Consider the following 24,430-nt stretch of genomic DNA (forward strand, 5'->3'; position numbering starts at 1 on the left):
TCTTCAAGGCGATTTTCTCATTCAGAGCCAGCACAGGGATCAAGGGAAGGGAGGAGGTCTCGCAATAATTTATAAAGACACCTATACCTGCAGAATTGAGGATGGTGGCATCCTAGATACCGAAACTGCCCTTTTTCATATCCAAATCTCCTCTACTAACTCCATGTCAGGAATCCTTATCTACCGCCCACCAGGTCACATAAAACAGTTTGTAGGATCCCTGCTGGAAACTATACTAGCGACGGCAGCCCAGGCACCCAACTTTATGATTCTGGGAGACTTGAACTTGCATTTTGATGATCCTGGTGATAAGACGGCCTCTGACTTCAGTATGGACCTCAAAGCTCTCGAAATGAAACTTTTAAATAAAGAAACCACTCATATCAGGGGACATCTGCTGGACCCCATTTTTTCTAATAATAATCAGCTTATAGTTAAATCCCCATTGCCGCTGCCATGGTCTGACCATTTTATGGTCTCTTTTTCTTTGAAAACCTCTACAGAAGAGAGAAGTGCTCCCCGCCCTCGTATATTACAGAGAGCTTGGCCAAAACTATCGGTGAAAGAATGGACTCGTGCCTTAGAACAAACGGCCCCTGTGGCAGAATTAGATCCCTTGGTGGCAGATTTAAACTTTCAGAATTGGCTTAACAACTCCCTGAACGCAGTACTGCCCCTTAAAATGATTACCAAAAAAAGTAGTACTTTTAAATCTCCGTGGTACACCACCAAACTGAGAGACCTCAGAAAAAGCTGTAAAAAGCTGGAACGTATCTGGAGGAAGGATTGGGCAGTTAACAGTAAAGCCTCCTATCAGGCTGCCCTGAGATTATATAAAGCGGCAGGACAGAAAACTCAGGCTTCCTTCTTTGAGGACAAAATTAACCTTTCTGCCAACTCTTCCAAGGAGACTTTCAAAATTGTAAAGCAACTGCTCAAAACACCCACCCCAACTATCAATCAGGAATGCACTGAAGCTAGGTGTGACCTGTTAGCAGAGTTCTTTGATACCAAGGTACAACGAATACTTGATAGTTTACCACAGACAGTCCCCACTGCAGGTGAGGAAGTCTTCCTGGACCCGATTACTGCCCCCCGGCTGGATGCCCTTAGACGCATCACTAAGGATGATTTCTGTAACACCCTTTCTGCTGTGAAGAGTGATTCTCCATCCGACCCGGCGCCCATGTACATCCTCAAACAAGCCACAGATACCATTGCCCCCCTCTCAACGGAGTTGTTAAACGCCTCTTTTACCAACGGGGTGGTCCCACCCAGCTGGAAACAAGCCAGAATCAAGATACTTCTAAAAAAGCCGGGTCTGGATACAGCTGGCCTAGCCAGTTTTCGCCCGATCTCTTTGTTACCTGGTCTGGGAAAAATTGCCGAAAAAACTGTTAATCAGCAGCTCTCGGGGTTCTTAGAAAGTAATGGCCTGTTGAGTGACTCGCAAATGGGCTTTCGCCCAGGGCAGGGCATCGATACAGCCCTTATAGTGGTGGCTAAGGAGGCAAGGTGCATCTTAGATTCAGGGGGATCGGCAGTTCTGATCCTCCTGGATCTAAGCGCCGCATTCGATACGGTGAACCACAAAATACTAGTCCACCGTCTTGCTAATTAATTAATTAATTAATTGCAGGTTTATATAGCGCTAGGATCGACTCCCGGAGGAGTATCTCCGCGCTTCGACCGCTGCGAAACCCTTCCTGGCTTCCCTGAGAGATGGTCCCTTAATGGGTACCTCCAGGGTGAGACCAGGCATCCCCGGCGGTCTGGTGGGGCCGTTAGTGAAGATGAGGCAAGCTAATGCCCAGAGTTGCCGAGTGTGATCGCTGATCAGAGTGGGCACCGAGGCGAGAGAATTATCGAGTCCGCTGACCCTGGTCCAGAAACCTGCCGCGTCGGGAATCGAACCCTGGTCCCGGGCCGTCCTCTGCTCTCGAGTCTGCCGCCTCTAACCAGTGAGCCACACTACTTCACTTCACTACTAGACTAGGGATTGCAGGATCAGCTCTGGGATGACTGGAATCCTTTTTGGACAAACGAGAGTTCAGGATCTGGGAAAATGGCGTCATGTCCAAATCTACTCTCCTCCAGTGTGGAGTTCCCCAGGGCTCATCACTGAGCCCTACTTTGTTCAACGTGTATATGGCCCCACTGGAGGAGGTAGTAGCCCCTTTCGGGATTAAATCAGTCACCAATGCAGATGACACCCAATTAGTCGTCTCGCTGACGCAACAAGTGGGATGTTCAGATAACCTTTCGGCCTGCCTCACTGGAATCTTTTCTTGGATGACCAGTTCAAAGCTCAAACTGAACGGAGCAAAAACCGAGATCCTTATTCTGGGGCACCAACTTACATCCCTGCCCAAAGCCTTCTGGCCGCCCTGCATGGGCGAGTTGCCTCCACCGAAAGAGAAAATCAAAAGCCTAGGGGTTTGGTTTGAGCCCGAACTAACCTTTAGGTCACATGCCCAGAAAGTAGCGGGAGTTTGTTTCGGCCTGCTCCGGACAGTGCGGAAAGTTCTCCCTCTGCTGCCCTTTCTGGACAGGAAATTATTGATCCAGGGATTGATCTTGTCCAGATTGGACTACAGCAACGCGCTATTCCTGGCAGCACCAGAAGCCACCATTAACACCTTACAACGGGTGCAAAATTCTGCTGCCAGGATGCTTATGAGCGCATCAAGAAGAGCGTCCGCCAAACCGTTGCTGGGAGCCCTCCACTGGCTTCCAGTACGCGAGCGAATTGCCTTTAAATCTTCCTGTATGGTCCATAAAACACTCCAAGGCAAAGGTCCTCCGGCCCTGAGGAGCCTGATTTGTCCCTATAGACCCTCTCGGGCCCTTCGATCGGACCTTGAAAATCTTGCCATAGTTCCTGAAGTAAGGAAGGCCCGCACAAGAGGCCGCCGCTTTTCTGTAAATGCGGCAAAAACTGGAACGCTCTTCCGAGGCACATTTGCACTGAATCTTCCCTTCTTAAGTTTCGTAAACTCCTTAAATTCTTTCTTTTCCCTAAAACTCATTAAAAAAAAAAAAAAAATTCTGTTCCTTTTGAGTTTTCTGTTATTTGTTAGGTAGCGCTGGGACGCTTTCGGGCAGCCATGCGCTTTACAAATTCAATTTCATTTCATTTCATTACTGACAGCCAATATGCTTTTGGCGTGGCTCATAGCTTTGGGCGTTTGTGGCGTGAACGTGGGTTTTTGACTTCGAATGGAACGAAGATCCAACATGGGCAGTTGGTGAATGAACTTCTTGAATCTCTTACTTTGCCGTTACAAGTAGCGATTGTGAAATGCAGTGCCCATAAGAAAGTTACGGATGATGTTGGTCGCGGAAATGCGTTTGCGGATGAAGTTGCGAAAGAAACTGCGAGGAATGTGATGAGTCGAATGTATGTTTCGGGTCCGGCAAGATGGGTTCCAGAGAAGAGTATATGTGAAGATACGATTGAGAGTGTGAAATCCATTCAAGCTGAGGCTACAGAGAAAGAGTTGAACGAATGGAGAGAAAGTAAGGGTAGATTGGATTCGAATGGTTGTTGGATTGATTTGTCTGAGCATCAGAGATGGTTGTTGCCTAACGCGTATGTGCTTCCGGTTGTTACAATGGCTCATGGAATGGCACATATCAGTGTGAAAGGGATTTGTAAGTTGTTGGCTCCGGTTTGGCAGAATGTGGGGATTCCAAAATGTGCAAAGAACTTGGTTAAGAACTGTATGTTGTGTTTGATGTACAATCCTGGTAAGGGAACTCCAACAATAGCTGGTCATTTTGCTCCTCCTACGTATCCGTTCGAGGCTTTGCAGCTAGATTTTATCCACATGGAGAGATGCAACAACTTGAAATATGTTTTAGTGGTTGTTTGCTCCTTTTCTAGATGGTAGAAGCCTCTCCCCTTAAGGACAATACTGCCTTGTCCACAGCGAACCTCCTGATAAAATAATTTTTCCCAAAGTTTGGAATGCCGAGAATTATCTGGAGTGACAATGGGAATTGTTGGACAGGCCTCGTGGAAGGCCCGATCCCTCCCCGCATGGCGGGGCACGGACCCTTGCTCCTCCTGTTTACTAGACACGGACCAACCCGGCAACCCACCGGGGCAACCCACGACCCGTCCCCGACGGAACTCCAGCTCCTGAACCCCCCGGTATCGGCTGGCCCGGGCCCCTTCCAGCCCCACTGCCCCCGGCCCAGCCGCCATTTTGGACACGACACGACCAGTCCGCGTGGCCTCGGACCGACCCCAACCCCGGGCCTGGCCAGGCCCCGACATCGAGGCACCACCATCCACCCAGGGGGTGAAGAGACCACTTGGCAGGTCAATGGGAGAAGGAGTGTCGATGGATCCCCTCCGCCAGGTGTCGATCGCCCCCAGCCTCCCCGGGCGCTGGCTCCACCCCCCTGCTGGGTGTCTGGACTCCCTCATCCCGGACCTCCCGACCTCCAAGTGCGAGGGTCCGGACATCAAAGGGCGCCAGACCTATAACTGGGGCAGCTCCAGAGCAGGAAGGCAGTTGTATCCTGGAGTCGAGAGACACCGAGACAAACTCATCCTTGGAGGCCTGCTGGCGCTGCCGCGGCTCCCTCTCGTGAACCATCTTCGAAGCCTGCTGGCGCTGCCACGGCCCTCTTCATCGTGAAACCATCTTCGAAGCCTGCTGGCGCTGCCGCGGCCCTCTTCATCGTGAAACCATCTTTGAAGCCTGCTGGCGCTGCTGCGGCCCTCTTCATCGTGAAACCATCTTCGAAGCCTGCTGGCGCTGCCGCAGCCCTCATCATCGTGAACCATCTGCGAAGCCTGCTGGCGCTGCAGCGGCCCATCCTTGCGAACCCTCAAGCTCGAGGATTGTGAGCTCCATCTCTTGCTGCTTCTGTACCGGACCGGTACTAAGACTGTCCCGCTACCCCTTTCCCCCAAAGAGACTAGAATTGACAGGATCCTCGTATCCTGGTCCTGCTGTATCGTTTATCACCTTGCCTCAAGATATATATAAAAGTGTGCAGAACTCATCTCTGTGTGGTGTCCATCTGTGGGGGGTAAGTTACTTGTCTGTACGATTACCGGAGAGGGCCCTCACCGGAGGCCTCTCCCCCTGTACTCGGCCGACCCTCCGGGTCTCCGTCTAACAGGAATGAATTTGTGGGTCAAGTCATGAAGAGAGTGTGTGAGGGACTAGGGATCCGGCAGAACGTCCATGCTGCAAATCACCCCCAATCAGCTGGTTTAGTCGAGTGCTATAATGGCACTTTGAAGCTAAAGGTAGCTAAAATCCAAGTGAGCACTGGTTTACAATGGCCAGATGCTTTGCCTTTAGCGCTTTTGTCCACAAGAATGACTGTACATTCGAGAATGGGTTTGAGTCCATATGAGGTGGTCTTTGGCCGCCCAGCGAAAATTTGGGGCGCACCAAGGCCAACCAGGTTTAGCGAAATTGAGTACCCTGTGTTGCTTGACTATTTGCACGAACTGACGACTAAATTGCATGTTTTACACCAACAGGTGCATGACAGCCTACCACAAGCTTCTGAGGATCCAGGCCACGCTTTTGAACCTGGAAGTTGGGTGTTTGTCAAGAATTTCCAGCGGAGCAAGAACGATCAGCCCCGCTGGACGGGACCCTATCAAGTGCTCCTGTCTACACGTTCTGCAGTTCGAGTGCAAGGCAAGTAAAACTGGATCCACGGCGTACACTGTAAGCGAGCACCTTTGCCCTTACCGTACGATCAGTGGGTCCAGGAGGGACTTCCAGACTCTGAAACAGAAACTGTTCCAAGATTTTTGCCATTCAGCGATGCTCGCCTGATTGGTACGAACTCTGAGAGAGAAAGTGACGATCTTTTACAAGAAGCAGTGCCTCCTTCGAATTGATTGAACACTATTGAGCCTGATTTGTTGTTTAAAGATCAAGAATTGCCTGGAAGAAGCCGCTATAATTTATGACCGAGAGTCATGGACAAATAAAGCACAAATAAAGTTTTTATGATTTTTCTGTTTGCAGGTTAACTCTCCACCGAGGATCTACTCATTTTTGTTTTTTGAACCGCCATCCGGGTTCAGCTGTAGGGTCGCGGTGTCAAGTCTTTGGAGTGCAAGCCTGAGACACTAGGTTGAAGGTTCTGGTTGGCCTAAGGGAGTTGCCCTGGGTTGACAGAGGCATTCCTTAGCATAGAACACCCTACCATCGCGAGCAGCCTATTTAGTTAGGATGGATTTTTTCGAGTTGGAGAGACCTGCAGGGACAATGGCTTTTAAAAAGAAGATATGCAAACTGATATCAAAGAAACATTTTTTAATACCGTGTTTATTTTTGCTATTGAGTTTAATGATATTCATAATTGGTTATGTGACATTCTCTTTTAAAGTGACGTTTGTTCCCACTGTGCAACCTACACCTCCACCTACTATTTCTTCTCATTCTTTTCATCCTTTGCCTGAACATGAGGTAGTTAGACGACTGGAATTTGCCAATAATTCCTTTATTCAACTTTTGCACCAACACCAGTTAGTGATGAACACGACAAACTGTTGGATCTGTGGTCTAATGCCCCATACGACTGATGAGGGTATTCCGTACTTGGTTTTACCTTTTAGTTTGAATAGTTCGATTTGGGCTTACAGAACGATGTTTATCTATGCCCATAGTGTCTATCCCCAACGTTCACCGAAGGACAATCCGAAGAATAGTGCTGTTGCTAGAGGCATAGTCGACATGGTTAAAGGGACTAATGCCATTGAAACTATTCCGATGGATGAGAGACAACCATATAGTGGTTGGGATATTACTGGATATGGAGTTAGTCTGAGTGTTAACCAGCGAGCGAAAAGTTCTCCACCGATTTGGATAGTGCCCCATCAGGGTCGCTATTGTCTGCAGGGTAACAGCAAGAATCCGAGAGCTCAGCTAGGGAAGAGCGTTTGTACTGACACCTACGTATTTACGTCCCAGTCTTCCCCAGCATTTTTAGCCGCTAAGGGTACCTACTTTGTTTGCTATGACAAAGCATATACATGGTTGCCCCATGATTTTTCGGGCACATGTTTCGTTTCTTTCCTGTTGCCTCCCACTTTTACAGCTGCGGCAGATTGCCATAAGACGAGAGTTGCTAGAGGTGTCTTTAGTCAAGAAGACACTGCAGGGCAAGAGTTGGGAGATTTCTTCAAGGGTTTTCTGCCATTCTGGAGACCGATGGCTAATAGCAGGAATATTCGCCAGTTGACGAGAGGGGTTGAGTCCACCATAGTCGAAACTGCTGGTGCCCTTAGTAACTTGACTGCTGAGCTCCAGTCGGATAGGCTTATGACACTCCAAAATAGAGTTGCCCTTGATGTCATACTAGCAGATCAAGGTGGAGTATGTAAACGTATTCAATCGAGCTGCTGTGTTTTCATTCCAGACAACAGTCAATCTTCCAGGCCATTTCCAAGTTACAAAAGATCTCCGATTCTGTCCATTTGGACAAAGGAGATTGGTCGTTGATGGGATGGTTATTGGGATTGATATCCACTTGGGGTTGGAAGATTTTGATGGTCATTGGGATGGTCTTAGCTATCCTTTTCCTGTTCTGTCTCTGTGTATAGTGTGCCCCTGCTATTTGTGGCCTCTGTGCTACTTCGTGTGCAAGGAGACCTGTCCAGAGAGAGGTACTAAGTAATAGGATGATGCTACAGCAACATATCGATGATCTGATGAATATAGATCCAGATTCAGATTGACATTGGTTTGGGTCTGTTGCCTATGTAAGGGCAAAAGAAGGGACTGTAGTTCCGTAGTTTGTGGGTGAGGTTCGGTGGTTCCGAACCCGTTCAATAAAGGTCGTCGGAAATAGACGATTTTGGTGTCAGCAGACCGCAAATGGCGACTGTAGTGTGTACGAGTGTTTTCGCACTAATCGATCATTGAGAACACTACGTATTTAGGGATTTCGTTCGAACCTTCGGGTTCCATTTTGTGTACAACATAATCACTGATTTGGGTTGAGGGTTTTATGATGGGTTTGTCCGGCCTGAGCGAACAAGAATATTGGAATGTGCTTGGTCATTTCTGTTGGGCTGGACAACGGAAAGTGGGATTGTCATCATGCGTTACTTTCAAAATGCCACATATCTATTGGTCAGTTTGTATGAACCCAATGCTAATTTGGAATGTTGCCTGAGGCTTGATTTTTGGCATAAAAGACCATGCTCCGCTCATTGAATTTGTGCAGTCTCTAGCGAACCACCCGTGTTGTGCTTCGTAGATCTCTGTTCCTGGTTGCAGCCAATAAACTTTGGTCCTTGACGTCATCAAGAAGTATCCCATGTCTCTGTTTGCCAAGGCAGGGGAACTAGAAGGCATCGGGCTTTTTCCCTGACGCCGCTGGGTTCTAAAACCCGGTCCTTCACCATCCTCTGGAGCCTTGTATTTCTTCTCCAGTCGAGTAAGAACCGGGATGACGGTAGCTGGAGACTGTATTACTTTTATCCCCTCACTCCATACATGTTCCACAATCGGGATCAAATGGACAGACTTTCTGTACGGCTCCTTAAAATCATAAAGAAAGCATTACAATTGTACAGAAGGTATAGGCAGATCAAAGTGTTTGGAAGCTCTTTTCATCAGATTATGGAAACCTCCAATGTCCGCTGGAGGAGAATCCACAGGGTCCGGCAATGGTGAAGCTGGATCCGGAATGACGTAATCATCCCATTCCCTATCTGGATTTGGGGCTTTATCTAGGCTCTGATCATCGTCTGATGAATCATCCTGTACTTTGAAGACATTTTGGGGATGTTCTGTTGGCTCCTGGTCCAGAGGTTGAGGAAGTTGAGGAGCTACTGTTCCAGAAGAATAGGTTGGCGGTGGTTGCACCTGCACTGACTTCTGGTCAGAAGGTTGCGATGGAAACCTTCTTTTATAATCCGATAACATGACTTGAAGATCATTAACAAGTGAAGACGTCATAGCTATCATGCCCTGCTGCAATTGTTCTTGATGTCTAGTTCGTGGCAGGTATTGTTGCTGGTCCATAAAATAATCTTCAGAGTCTGAGTCCTGGTATTTTACCCGTAATTGGGATGGACTGTATGCATCCCCATAAGGACCTTCATCCTTGTCTGAGAATTCCTCATCCAAAAGGAGTGCCGGAGGTAGTGGTGTCACTGTCTGGGGAGATGTCATTTCAGGTGTTATCTGGCGTCTTTTAATAGAAATTTCCACTTTTTGTATCGTCGATGAGATCGTCGACGAGGTCGTCGACGAGGTCGTCGTCGGGGGAATCGTCGAAGTTTGGATCGTCGACGACGATGGAATGATCATTGACGGAACCGTCGACGAGCTCGCCGTCAGTACCATAGTAGATGTCGACTTCGAAATCGTCGTCGCCGACGTAGTTTTCGTCGCCAACACCATCGTCGATATCATCCACATTGAGGTAGTCATCATCGTCGACGACATTGTAACATGTACCTCTTGCAGCGTCCACAATGTCGTCATCGCCGAAGACAAAACTCTCGTCGGCGCGCCTGTTGACGGAGCTGGAAATCAACATCAGGTGAATCTTTGATGCCGTCGTCGCTTTGGCTTCTCAGATGGGGGAGGTGAACTAGAAGGCCCATGGCTCGCCTTCTGAGTAGAAAGTACCTCAGAAACCAGTCCTTCCCTCTCCTTTACACCTCAGTGAGGAGATTTGATGGGACTGCGCCTGTCAGATCTATCCGAGGTCTTTTGCAAGGCCTTAGCATGGGGGTCAGCTGAAGTTGAAGGAGAAGACCTACCCCTCTTTTGGGATCTCCTCGAAGATGTTGCAGAGGAGGCCTCATCACTGCCACTGGATACGGAATCCTTTTGTGACTTTAGCTTCTGCAGCCAGGTTAGTAAACGTCCCTCGCGGTCTCTCAGGGTCTTTGAAGAGAAGGTTCGACAGATCTTACAGTCAGTGGCCTTGTGGTCAGGGTACAAGCAACAAATACAGTCATTATGCCTGTCCTCCACATAAAGCCTCTTCTTAGAACAAGTGGCTCAAGCCTTGAATAAAGTCTTCTTCTCTTTGTCTGACATACTGAAGAGAAACTGTAGAGAAAACAGATGAAATCCAGAAGTTGAAGAGAAATCTGAGCAGAGCTCAGTGGAGACTCCCTTAGCACAACGTGCGGTAGAAAATCAGAGGCTCTGAAGCTCTCCCAGGAAGGTTCTAAGAGGTGAGGCTAATCGGATTGGTTGTTACATTAGTTTGGTCTCTTTTACAAGAAGAGGTGGATATGCCACAAAATGAGATGAGGCCTAGGCCTTTTCTTTCTCTTTTGTACCTACTGCTATGTTTTTTTTAATTTACCGAGACTCCCATTCCGACGACGGGGAATGATACAAGCTATGGGAATCTATGAAGACTCCAATACTGGAGTAACATAAATATATAGACGTGTTGAAGCACATGGTGTTATATAGGGGGTTGGTGGAGAGGGTTCTGTAGCGGGTTCTGACTCTTCAGACTGCCTCATTCAGGCTAGGCCTGGTTGCTCAATGGGTGGGTGTGGGAGTGAGGGTGCTTAGGGGGAGGGAGGGGACCCGTGATCAGGGTGAAAAAGGGAAGAATGCAAAGGACTTGGTCATGGTCAATCGGGTGTGGAAAGACAATATTTCTGGTACATCGTCATTGTATCGTTATTATAATGCTGAAGGTTTGAAGTCAAGGATGAGGGGTAAAATAAGGAAATGACTGATATGAGATGATTCGTATTGCTTCCATTAATATTTGTGGCCTAAATGATCCTAAAAAAGAGCTAGAACTTCCCTAGGCCTGAAAACCCTGAGGGCGGATATTGTTTGCCTACTGGAAACACATGTTGAAGCATTGCAAAGGGATATTTTCAGCAATGACTCAAGACTAGAAGTAGGCGCACCTCTGCCCCTTGCCTGGACAGACCATTACCTGGTCCCGATACAATGGACACCAATTATTGCAGCATCCACTGTTCCTCGCTCTGTTCTGCAGGGGAGAGAATGGTCAAAAATTCCCATGGACCAGTGGAACGAATCCCTGTCACTCGCTCCCCCCCTACTGGGAACAGACCCCACATCTCTCTATGATAGTTACACCAACTGGTTGCGCACAACCCTGGATCAGGTCGCTCCCCTGAGAGAGCTCAAAGAAAAAACCAAATCAAAAGACTCACCTTGGTACACCCCCCAACTCAAAGAACTGAAAAGAGGTTGCAGGAAATTGGAACGAACGTGGAGGATTTCCCGTAAAAACTTAGATAAACTCAACCACCAAGAGGCAATTAAAAAATACAAAGCAGAAATTAGAACTTCAAAAGCTGCTTATTTCGAAAGCAAAATTCTTAATGCCTCGAACTCAGCAAGTGAAATCTTCAAAATTGCAAAATTCCTCATGGATACCCCGACCATTCCCCCTGATCCTAATAAAACCCAACTAAGATGTGACAGCCAGGCAGAATATTTTTACAACAAAATAAAGAACATTATCTCTAACTTTGAACCAGTTACTGGGGCCACTGATAATGGAACTAACCCATCATAGTCTACGCCTCAGACACTGGATGAATTCCCCTTACTTGATGAGGACTCACTTGACATCTTAATGCGGAAGGTCAAATCTGGGTCACCCAGTGATCCTGCTCCCCCCTACTATCTAACTAAGATCACAGACATCATTAGGCCTGTCATTCTCAATGTACTAAATTCCTCCATCACTTCAGGTATAGTTCCAACGGCGTGGAAATGTGCCCAAGTTAGAGCACTCTTAAAAAAAACCACCCTGGACCCAGACAACATGGCCAATTACCATCCAATATCACTTCTCCCCTGGGTCAGCAAATTGCTGGAGAAACATATCAATGCCTCCATCACTCGATACCTGGAAGATAATCTCCTGCTCCATGAGTCCCAAGCAGGCTTCCGCCCTAAACTAGGGACGGAAGCGGCTCTTTTGACAGTGACTGAGATGGCAAGGAAACAGATGGATCAAGGCGGCACTGTAGCAATTATGTTGCTTGATCTCAGTGCCGCCTTCGACACCATCAATACCTGCATTCTTCTCCATCGCCTACGCCAAATAGGTATCTCAGGCAAGGCCATACTTTGGCTCCAGTCGTTTTTGAAGAATCGATCGTTTGAAGTAGTTGAGAGCAATGCCCATTCAAAAATCTGGCCCCTTGATCAAGGCGTTCCACAGGGTTCGTCTTTGAGCCCTACCCTATTTAATGTGTATCTACAACCCCTTGCTGAAATTGTGCAGTCGTTTGGCCTAGATATCGTAACCTACGCCGACGATACACAACTGGTCGTCTCTATGAACCAGCCCAATACTTCCCCCCCTAACCTCACCAATTGTTTAGTAGCAGTAAACCAGTGGATGACCTCTTCTCATCTAAAGCTCAATGGTGAGAAGACTGAGCTTATGATCCTGGGCAACTCTCTCACCCCTGGTCCCATGTTAGAATGGCCTCCTAGCTTGGGAAACCCGCCCCAACCTAAAACCCAAATTAAGAATCTGGGTATGTGGCTGGATACTAAGCTAAATTTCATGCAACAAGCTACTGTCCTGTCCGCCACCTGCTTTGGCCTGATGCGGACACTCAGGAAAGTGCTGCCACTATTACCCTTCCAAGCACGTAGAATCATGGTGCAAGCCATTATTCTATCTCGATTAGACTATGGAAACTCTCTATACTTGGGAGCTCCCATTTCCACCACAAGGAAGCTCCAGGTCACCCAAAATGCGGCTGCTCGCCTCCTCTTAGGCCTGAGCAGGCGAGAATCTGCTACAGCAGCTCTTAAGGAACTGCACTGGCTGCCCATCAAGGCTAGAATTCTGTTTAAATCAATGTGCATTATGCACAAGGCCATGTGGAGAACTGCCCCATCTATGATCTGCTCTCTGGCAACTCCTTATCTTCCTCATAGACCTTTGAGATCCAGTTCAGCTTTCCTGGCCACGGTCAACAGAACCAAACGGACCAGAAGGGGCTGGCGTTCCTTCTCTTGGAATGCCGCCAAGGCTTGGAACTCCCTGCCTGATTCCCTTCGCAGCGAACCTAACCTGCTGAAGTTCCGGAAAAACTTAAAAACGTTCCTCTTCATCTAACTTGGCTCTCTGGCCCTCTCTTGAATTAGACAATACAGCGCTACGAGGCCTCCGGGTTGTTTGCGCTCAACAAAACCCTATTAATAATAATAATAATAATATTTTAAATTCCCTGGGATATAGACTCATAGCTGGCACATCACAAGGTGCTCGCACTGGCGGTGTTGTAGTTTTGGCCAGAGGTAGCTCGCTAAAATGTAATCAAATAGGGTCCGACATCAAAGGTAGATGGGTGGCAGCAGTTTGCCATCCTCCATCTGGAGGTAAATTCACGCTGTGCTCAGTCTACGGCAGTATACTTGATGATCCCTTCATTATCAATCAGGTATCGAAATAGCTAACCCACCGTCCTCTACCTATTGTTCTATGTGGGGACTTTAGTATTAGCCTTCCAAGTAATTTTGGTATAGGCGGACAATCAAAATATACCTGGAGGAAACCTAAAGTGTTTCATACCCTTAAAGGATTGTGTAAAGATCACGGCTTGGTAGATGTGTGACATAAAAAAAATCCATTGGGGCATGGCTACACTTATCTTTCTACTCCGCACTCCACACATGCACGCCTAGATTATTTTTTTGTGTCTAACAATTTCATCATGACATGCAAGATCGATAGATACCCACGGTTCCTCTCGGATCACGATCCTCTTTTATTAGAATTGCAGGGAATAGGGGGAAAACCACCAAGTACATGGAGCTTGAAGGCGCCCTCCCCGTTAATGAAGATTATTGCAAACATACTAGCAGGTGGATTATAATATTCTTCGAAGAGAATAATGGAAGCGCTTCTCCGTGTATGGTCTGGGATACATTCAAGGCCTGTCTAAGGGGGAGACCCTAAGGTTCTCTTTGAATAAAGAGAAGCAGGACATAGCAGAGGAAAATTTAGTGAAAGCAATACAACAATTGTGAGAAATAAATGAAGCACAAATTAAGATAATGATTGCAAGGGCAGAACTAGAGGGGATATCCACAAATTGGACAGCACAAAAATATGTTACTTGGAAAGAAAGAACATACGAGTGTAGAGAGCAGGTTGGACACCACCTGGCAGTAAGAGCAAGGCAGAGGTGCACAAATAGCGAGATAAGAGAAATTCAGGATCCTCTTCTTAGGGTTGTCATTGATGCAAAGAAAATCAAAGAGGTATTCCAAGTACACTATCAAACTTTGTATACTGACGAAATCAGTGATTGCCCTTGACAGGCCAAAGAGTTCCTCAAAACAGTGCCTGCAAGTAAATTATAATTAGACACACAGGAACTCTCAGAGGAAGAGCTATTATAGGAAGAGATCTCACTTGCTGTTAGAAATGGGATTTCCTGTTGGGTGAGGCTTGCGCCAAAATCATGCTGAAACCACTACTCTAGTTAGGGCAAGGAAGTTACATTCCAAAGATAACCCCTGCTCACCCCCCTTGGCAACGTGACATGAGCAGTAAGGCTGATCCCCGTGTGGTTCCGTAGTTTGAGGGTCCGTGGTTCGGTGGTTCCGAACCCGTTCAATGAAGGTCGTCGGATATAGACGATTTTGGTGTCAGCGGACCGCAAATGACGAGTGCGGTGTGTACGAGTGTTTTCGTCTTAACTGATCAATGAGAACACTACGTATTCGGTGTTTTCGTTTGAACCCTCGGGTTCCATTTTGTGTACAGCAGCCATTTTGTGTGGTTGCCCTCACATAGGCCGAGCGAGTCCTTGGGACACGTACACCTTAGCTGACTCCCGAATGACCTGGCCGAACTGACTTCCTTGCCCGAGGCTGACCTCGCTGAGCCAGTTCCTTGTTAAGCAGTTGGTCAGATAAAGATCAAAGAGCAGGACATGCCGAAGTTTATAGTACACTGCACCCAACTTTCTATCTTGCTTCTCATCTGTTTCTGCTCCTTCCTTTACGACATAATTACTGACTTGGGTTGAGGTTTTATAATGGGTTTTTCTAGCCTGATCGAACAGGATATTGGAATGTGCTTGGTCATTTCTGGTGGGCTGGACAACGGAAAGTGGGATTGTCGTCATGCGCTACTTTTGAAATGTCATGTCCCCATTAGTCAGTTTGTACGTAATTGATGCTAGCCTGGAATGTGATTTTTGGCATAAAAGACCATGCTTCGCTCATTGAAATTGTGCAGTCTCTAGTGAACCACCCGTGTTGTGCTTCGTAGACCTCTGTTCCTGGTTGCAGCCAATAAACTTTGGTCTTTGACGTCATCAAGAAGTGTCCCGTGTCTCTGTTTGCCGAGGCAGGGGAACTCGAAGACATCGGGCGCTTTCCCTGGCGCCGCTGAGTTCTAAAACCCGGTTCTTCACCCGGGGCTTTGTAAGTTAAGTATGTGAACACGCACCCACCAGCAACAACATCCCAGGCCCCCCCACAATAGGAACTCCACACCAGATTATGTATAAAAATAGCCTTTGTATTACAAAACACATTAGATAATAAATACACCCTTTACAATGTGCCAACAGGCACGGGCAGAATTTACAGGGGATATATGTACAGGACAGGGCCACATGGACCATTGTCAGGAATAAGCACTTTTAGAACTAGGATACTTGTAGGAATTAGCACTTAAAACATAGAAGAATAATAACTGTAACACAAAATAGAAAATAGAGCACACAACCAGTAACCACTGGTAACAAGTAAGTACCACCTACGCAACCCTAACCACCTTAGGTAAATATTACGCAGGGAACCAGGACCTCACTAGCAACACATGAACAACCACCTAAGTATCACTATACGTTTAGGGGTATAGGCATAAGAACATTACACATGATGCATCACAACATTCAGAGGTGTAGGGAAAAAAACACATGAGGCATAAACATACATTCAGCGGTGTAGGGAAAAGCACATGACGCATAAAAACACATTCAGAGGTGCAGCAAAGAACAATTGCGCAGAAATCACATAGGCCACAACCTGTGACTGTCCCCAGGTCAACTGGCCTCTCTGGGGCTGAAACGCCCTGTGTCCCAATGTCAGGGGAGCCTAAACGGAACAGCTGCCCACTAAGTGCTGGGCAGCTGTAGAGATGATGGGACCAACACGGTGGAGCCTCGCAGGCTCTGGCCACCAAAACACTCGTGGCCCCGTGAGCCTTGCTGGGCTCGAGAATAAACTGTGGGGCAAAGTGGGAGCGGCCCGCTGCCTTCCGGGGCCGCACTACCACGAAGGGAAATGCCGCCCCCGAAGACGTTGGAGCCTCTCATGGCTCGAGAACAAATGCGGCACTCAAGAGCCTCTCAGGGCTCGTAAAACAAATATGCCGCTGTGAGCCTCTCGTGGGCTCTAAAGAAATTGCGAGGCCAAACAGCAATGGAACCAATCCGGCTCGAAATACTAATGCCCCCGGGTCACGTTGTAGCTGTGAGAGAGCCTTGCAGGCTCTAACTAAACAAATGCCCCCGGCACTCACGGAGCCCTCTCCAGCCCTTCGCACTTATCGGGCTGCTCTGGGGACTCCGCTTCTCCTCTCAGCCTCCCTCGAGTATGGAGGGGCTGGCGTCGATCGCGATGTACCGGCGGGGGTTCTCCCTGTCGGCGCTGCTCCTGGGGTGGCTCGGGGGAGCCCTCTCTCTCACCCGGTGCTGCTCTTGGGGCCGGGTGTTCTCAAAGGCGGCGGGTGGGGCTCTCCTCCTCAGGAGATCCCCGCTGGGGCTTCTGCGGCTAACACCGGAGCGCGGGGTGGGCTCCCGTCGACTTCCGGTTTCGAGGAGGAAGTACTTCCGGGTCGCACTAGGCAGCGGCCCGGGGTGATTGTTCTTGCGGCGCGGGATGCGGTTGAACACGCGGTAGGCTCCCGTTATAATTAAAGACTAAAAACGGGGATAAAACAGCAAATCAGCGGGGTGGGCACCCGCGCCGTAAATCAGCAACAGGGGGAACCTCACGACAGGGAATCCCTCCAGAAAGGGGACTGCAGCTCCGGGCTGCAAATACAAAGACCAGTGCTCCTGGAAAGTGGAAACAGCACTTCCCAGGTGCTTCGTAGGCCACAGCAGTCCCCCAAAAAAAGCAAAAAGTCATTCAGGAGGTGGGGGGGGGGGGCAAGGCTGGGCCCAGGTGCCAGCTCACAGGGTCCTCCTAGGCAAGGAGGCAATCCCCAGTGGCGGTCCTCCTGGCGCCCAGCAGCAGCAGGCCCCCCTCCAAAGTAGGATCCAGGAAGAGCACCTTTTGCAAGGGGACACAGTCCCTTTTTATACAGTAAATCTCTTGGTCTGTATGCAGGGTGGGGGAAAAACCAGTCGCAGCTGGTTTTGGAGCACTGTGATGTGCTCAGCCCCTCTCACTATTCACTAGTCAGGCTAGGGTCATTAGACGCACCACAGGGGGCGGAGCCAGCATGTGTGGGGAAAGCCCAGTCCTATTCAGGTCCCAGGTGCACTCCTCCCTCACATCAGCATGCTAATCTCAGCACTCACCACTGGGGCATACCCATCCTGACTCCTGGAGCCAGGCTCACCAGCCGGCTCCAGCCAATCACACGCCGGACACAAATTACACAAACATGCCAACTTCTAGAAGTGGCACTTCCATACTACACACAATCACGCTGCATACATCATTGCGCAGCATTTAATCACACGAGTCCGCACATACCAAACTCGCACCTGCACTTCTCACGCATCAGGCACTAACATGGACACATATATTCCCCATGCATTCCTATGGGAGGGCAGGCCAACCTCACTACACGCTCTCAGAGTGCGCACGCACTTTCCACTGGGACACAGTGAAAGTGCGCAAAAGCCAAAAATCACTAGCACTGGATAACCACACAAAGCAACAAGTATAGGGGTAAACCTGCCAGAAGGGCAAAGTCAAACACTTGCAATCTCTAATCTTCCTTCGGGCAAAGTTGCAGGTGTGGATGCAATCCCTTCAGAATTTTATAAAACATTTGCACCCCAGCTGAAAGATCAGATGCTAGCACTTTTTAACTATATATTGAATGGAGCCACACCACCAGATTCTTGGTCGGTGGCCAAAATAGTTCTTTTTCTAAAGAAAGAGAAGCCACCGGCAGAATTAGGCTCCTATTGGCCAATCACATTGATTAATGTAGACTCCAGAATTTACTCCAAGGTATTAGCAGTTAGTTTACCACAGGTCATCAAAAATGTGGTCAGGGATCAACAACATGGCTTTATCTCAGAGAAGGACACTACAGACCATACATGAGGTGGGAGGTCCCTAACAGTCAGTGGTTAGGTCCTGTGAGGTGGGAGGTCCTCCACAGTCAGTGGTTACTTCCTGTGAGGTGGGAGGTCCCTACCGGTCAGTGTTTAGTTCCTGTGAGGTGGGAGGTCCTCCGCAGTCAGTGGTTAGTTCCTGAGAGGCGGGAGGTCCACAGAAGTCAGTGGTTAGTTCCTGTGAGGCGGGAGGTCCCTAACAGTTAGCAGTTAGTTCCTGTGAGGTGGGAGGTCCCTAACAGTCAGTGATTAGTTCCTGTTGGGTGGGGGATTTAGGTCCCCCGCAGTCAGTGGTTAGTTTTGTGAGGTGAGAGGACCCTAGCAGTCAGCGGTTAGTTCCTGTGAGGCCAGAGGTCCCCACCAGTCAGTGGTGACGTCCTGTGAGGTGGGAGGTCCCCAGCAGTCAGTGGTTAGTTCCTGTTAGGTTGGAGGACCCTAGCAGTCAGTGGTTAATTCCTGTGAGTGTGGAGGACCCTAGCAGTCAGCGGTTAGTTCCTGTGAGGCCGGAGGTCCCCACCAGTCAGTGGTTACTTCCTGTGAGGTGAGAGGTCCCCAGCAGTCAGTGGTTGTTCCTGTGAGGTGAGAGGACCCTGGCAGTCAGTGGTTTGTTCCTGTGAGGCCCGAGGTCCCCACCAGTCAGTGGTTACTTGCTGTGAGGTGGGAGGTCCCCCACAGTCAGTGGTTTGTTCCCATGAGGTGAGAGGACCCTGGTAGTCAGTGGTTGGTTCCTGTGAGGTGAGAGGTCCCCAGCAGTCAGTGGTTGTTTCTGTGAGGTGAGAGGACCCTGGCAGTCAGTGGTTTGTTCCTGTGAGGTGAGATGTCCCCAGCAGTCAGTGGTTTGTTCCTGTGAGGTGAGAGGACCTTGGCAGTCAGTGCTTTGTTTGTGTGAGGTGAGAGGACCCTCGCAGTCAGTGGTTAGGTCCTGTGAGGTGGGAGGTCCTCAGCAGTCAGTGGTTGGTTCCTGTGAGGTGTGAGGACCCTAGCAGTCAGTGGTTGGTTCCTGTGAAGTGGGAGGTCCCCAGCAGTCAGTGGTTGGTTCCTGTGAGGTGGGAGGACCCGAGCAGTCAGTGGTTAGTTCCTGTGAGGTGAGAGGACTCTAACAGTCAGTGATTCGTTCCTGTGAGGTAGGAGAACCCTAACAGTCAGTGGCTGGTTTCTGTGGGGTGGCAGGACCCTGGCAGTCCCTGGTTTGTTCCTATGGGGTGGCAAGACCCTGGCAGTCCCTGGGTTGTTCCTGTGAGATGAGAGGACCCTGGCAGTCAGTGGTTGGTTCCCGTGAGGTTAGAGGACCCTGGCAGTCAGTGGTTACTTCCTGTGAGGTGGGAGGTCCCTCTCAGTCAGTAGTTAGTTCCTGTGGGGTGGTAGATTGAGGGTACCAACAGTTAGCAGTTAATTCCTGTGATGTGGCAGGTCCACAGAAGTCGGTGATTAGTCCTGTGAGGTGGCAGGACCCTGGCAGTCGGTGGTTTTTCCTGTGGGGTGAGAGGTCCCCCACAGTCAGTGGTTGCTTCCTGTGAGGTGAGAGGGCCCTAACAGTCAGTGGTTTGTTCCTGTTGGGTGGCAGGACCCTGGCAGTCCCTGGTTTGTTCCTGTGGGATGGCAGGACCCTGGCAGTCCCTGGGTTGTTCCTATGAGGTGGGAGTTTCACAGAAGTCAGTGGTTTCTTCCTGTGAGGTGGGAGGTCCCTCGAAGTCAGTAGTTAGTTCCTGTGGGGTGGGAGGTCCACAGAAGTCGGTGGTTAGTCCTCTGAGGTGGCACGACCCTGGCAGTCGGTGGTTTGTCCTGTGGGGTATGAGGTTTGAGATCCTTGTAAGAAGGCCTTTGAGTCACAGCCACCACTAACCGGTGGACAGCCGTGTGTTGGCTGCAGTGGTCACTGGGTGAGCCGGAGCTGCACTCACCAATGTACTTGCTGGTGGTGTCTTCTTCTCCACGTTTCCTCAGGGAGGTCTCCTTCTTGTCTAGGACAGGCTCAGGTTCCTTCTTTCCTTTTCCCTTCCCGGCAGACTTCCCCTTCTTCTCTTTCTTCTCCTTCTTCCCTGGAGACTTGCTTGTCTTTCCCTGAAGTTTATCATCAGCTGCCTGGGAAGAGAAACAGAGGAGAGATGTGAGGGAGGCAAGAGTAGGGTCGGAATGGGGGCTAGAAGGACACATTACAAGTCACTGATCCTACAGGCTGATCCTACTGCACACCATACACCTCTGATCATACAGCCTGATGGTACCAGTGCACACCACTGACCCAAAGCCTGTTGGGGTCAATGCACACTACACACCTCTGATCCTGCAGCCTAATCCTATCACTGCACACTACACACCTCTGATCCTACAGCCAGATGGTATCAGTTCCCACTACACACCTCTGATCATACAGACTGATGGTGTCAGTGCACACTACACACCTCTCACCCTACAGCCAGATGGTATCAGTGCACACTACACACCACTGATCATACAGACTGATGGTGTCAGTGCACACTACACACCTCTCACCCTACAGCCAGATGGTATCAGTGCACACTACACACCTCTGATCATACAGACTGATGGTGTCAGTGCACACTACACACCTCTCACCCTACAGCCAGATGGTATCAGTGCACACTACACACCACTGATCCTGCAGCCTGATTGGGTCACTCCACACTACACACCTCTGATCCTGCAGCCTGATTGTGTCACTGCACACTACACACCTCTGATTCTATAGCATGATGGTGTCACTGCACACTACACACCTCTGATTCTATAGCATGATGGTGTCACTGCGCACTACACACCTCTGAGCATACAGCCAGATGGTATCAGTGCACACTACACTCCTCTGATCATACAGACTGATGGTGTCAGTGCACACTACACACCTCTCACCCTACAGCCAGATGGTATCAGTGCACACTACACACCTCTGATCCTACAGCCAGATGGTATCAGTGCACACTACACACCTCTGATCCTGCAGCCTGATTGTGTCACTGCACACTACACACCACTGATCCTGCAGCCTGATTGGGTCACTCCACACTACACACCTCTGATCCTGCAGCCTGATTGTGTCACTGCACACTACACACCTCTGATTCTATAGCATGATGGTGTCACTGCACACTACACACCTCTGATTCTATAGCATGATGGTGTCACTGCACACTACACACCTCTGAGCATACAGCCAGATGGTATCAGTTCACACTACACACCTCTCATCCTACAGACTGATGGTGTCACTGCACATTACACACCTCTCATCATACAGCCTGATGGTACCAGTGCACACCACTGACCCAAAGCCTGCTGGGGTCAATGCACACTACACACCTCTGATCCTACAGCCAGATGGTATCAGTTCCCACTACACACCTCTAAACCTACAGGCTGATGGTGTCAATGCACACTACACACCTCTGATCCTGCAGCCAGATGGTATCAGTTCCCACTACACACCTCTGATCATACAGACTGATGGTGTCAGTACACACTACACAACACTGATCCTGCAGCCTGATTGGGTCAGTGCACACTACACACCTCTGATGTTACAGCCTGATGGTGTCAATACACACTATGCACCTCTCATCCTACAGTCTAATCCTATCACTGCACACTACACACCACAGATCCTGCAGCCTGATGGTGTCACTGCACACTACACACCTCCCATCCTACAGATTGATGGTGTCACTGCACACTACACACCTCTCATCCTACAGACTGAAGGTGTCACTGCACACTACACACCTCTCATCCTACAGACTGAAGGTGTCACTGCACACTACACACCTCTCATCCTACAGACTGAAGGTGTCACTGCACATTACACACCTCTCATCCTACAGACTGATGGTATCAGTTCACACTACACACCTCTAAACCTACAGACTGATGGTGTCACTGCACACTACACACCTCCCATCCTACAGATTGATGGTGTCAATACACACTATGCACCTCTCATCCTACAGTCTAATCCTATCACTGCACACTACACACCACAGATCCTGCAGCCTGATGGTGTCACTGCACACTACACACCTCCCATCCTACAGATTGATGGTGTCACTGCACACTACACACCTCCCATCCTACAGATTGATGGTGTCACTGCACACTACACACCTCTCATCCTACAGACTGATGGTGTCACTGCACACTACACACCTCTCATCCTACAGACTGATGGTGTCACTGCACACTACACACCTCTGATTCTATAGCATGATGGTGTCACTGCACACTACACACCTCTCATCCTACAGACTGATGGTGTCACTGCACACCTGAAATACTGAAAAAACCTGGGAGTCTAAAAAGAACTAAAATGTGTTCTAACAAGTGAAAAAACCAGTGCCCAGTACTAGGTAGCAAAGGAAGAATCCTTGTAAACTATTAACAAAGAGTGCATACGCCAACGCACATAGTCACCAGCAACTGTAGGTGTATCCCCAATTATAAAGATGGATTCCCATCAAAGTCTTGTAAATGATCAGTATTATCATTTGGTCATCCGATGGTAGGGATGGTAAGTCTCTAGATCATTTAGACACAGTCCAAACCCTCCATGAGGGATATCCCTCCAAAGTTGCTCGAAGACCATATGTTTGATCATAAAATGGGAATTAGTGCAGTGCAAAAGGAAGTGAGTGAAATTAAAATGAATAGAAAAAGGCAGCGAAGTAAACTTTAATAGCTGCCAGTGTCTTTAAGATTAAAACCAAGAACAGCTCAATTATACCAGTTCAAACAAATAGCTGCTGGGGGGCCGACATGTTTCTGCCAAACGGGAATAAACTCCTAAGGCTTTCTTCAGGGCCTCTGTTCTAAATAGATCTTGCGACTGCAAAATGTAATACATTTGAATTTACAAACACAACTTATATGTGAAAGAGAAGTGAAAAACCATAAAGGATATACACAACTATTCCTCCATGTTACTTGTTGTGTTGTTCACCTACAAAGATAAATGGTAACATCAGTGCGTTGGACATAGCAACATAAAAGAAAATATTTGAAATTATATTTGACTCACCTATATTAACAGGGGATAGGACCTCACCTCACCTGGACCATGCTCAGAATGAGTTTTTTGATAGTGAGCTTTCACGATATATGGAAAGTTTGGTAAAGGAATAGGTAGCAGAGTACTATGTACAACTAGGAAGGTCATTCCTCTTGTTGCTAGATCTAGCTCCCTTTTTTCCTTGCCTTCTAGCGCGTGGCCTCCTCCATTCTATGGTGTCACTGCTCACTACACACCTCTCATCCTACAGACTGATGGTATCACTGCACACTACACACCTCTGATCCTACAGCCAGATGGTATCAGTTCACACTACACAACTCTGAACCTACAGACTGCAAAAACGGCAGTCTGTAACAAAGTCAGGCCCCCACCCGTTCGGAGCACCGGGGGATTGCCCGGTGCCCGCTACGGCCAGTCCGGGGCTGAAAGTGTACATGCTCTCTCTATTGTAAATTGATGGCTTGTTTGGTTTACTTGTCAGACCCTAGTACAGTGCACTGAGCGTTCCAAGGCCTTGAAAATCCAAATGCTGTTAGTGGGCTTGCAGTACTGGTTTTGCCACCCACAGAAGCAGCCTGTAAATGTGTGTCTCAGGTCTGCCATTGCAGAGCCTGTGTGCAGTCTGGTACTGCAATGCTGACTGGGCAAGTGCACCCACTTGCCAGTCCCTAAACCTTCCCCTTTCTTCATACCAGACACCCCTATGGTAGGCTCAAGGGCAGGGTGCATTGTAAGTATAAGGTAGGACATGCCCTGGTGTGTGTGGCATGTCCTAATAGTGAATTACAGCCATTTTCGCTTTTCACTATTGCAAGGCTAACTGTTCTCCATAGGCGAGAATGGGCAGCCAGATTATTACATCTCATAATCCTAACTAACTCAGGGAACATGATAGAAATTCGAGTTTAGTATGCCTGAACTCAGAATGATAAAATACATCCTTTAGTGAAGTTGATTTTAAGATTCTGTGTTTGAAAATACCACTTTTAGAAAGTAGGTATTTTCTTGTCAAACCTTCCAAGCCTGCCTCTGCTAGGTTTTGGATTCCTTGTCTGGAGTCTGAGTGACAGGCCTGGGGTATTCCCGGAGACAGGGTGAGTCAGCCCAGTGGT

The 24,430-nt window shown here is 48.7% G+C and overlaps 1 protein-coding gene across 1 annotated transcript in view; it reads right to left on the reverse strand.

Moving 5' to 3' along the window:
• Window positions 1-24,430, reverse strand: part of SPAG17 (sperm associated antigen 17) — a 1,900,597-nt gene that overhangs the window by 1,357,924 nt on the left and 518,243 nt on the right. The window contains exon 5 of the mRNA XM_086935838.1: window positions 20,200-20,380. Within this exon, the coding sequence (XP_086791964.1) occupies window positions 20,200-20,380 (181 nt within the window). The remainder of the gene's footprint in view (window positions 1-20,199; window positions 20,381-24,430) is intronic.

Source organism: Lissotriton vulgaris, chromosome 8 (genome assembly GCF_964263255.1).
Source record: "Lissotriton vulgaris chromosome 8, aLisVul1.2, whole genome shotgun sequence".
Classification (NCBI taxonomy): Eukaryota; Metazoa; Chordata; class Amphibia; order Caudata; family Salamandridae; genus Lissotriton; species Lissotriton vulgaris.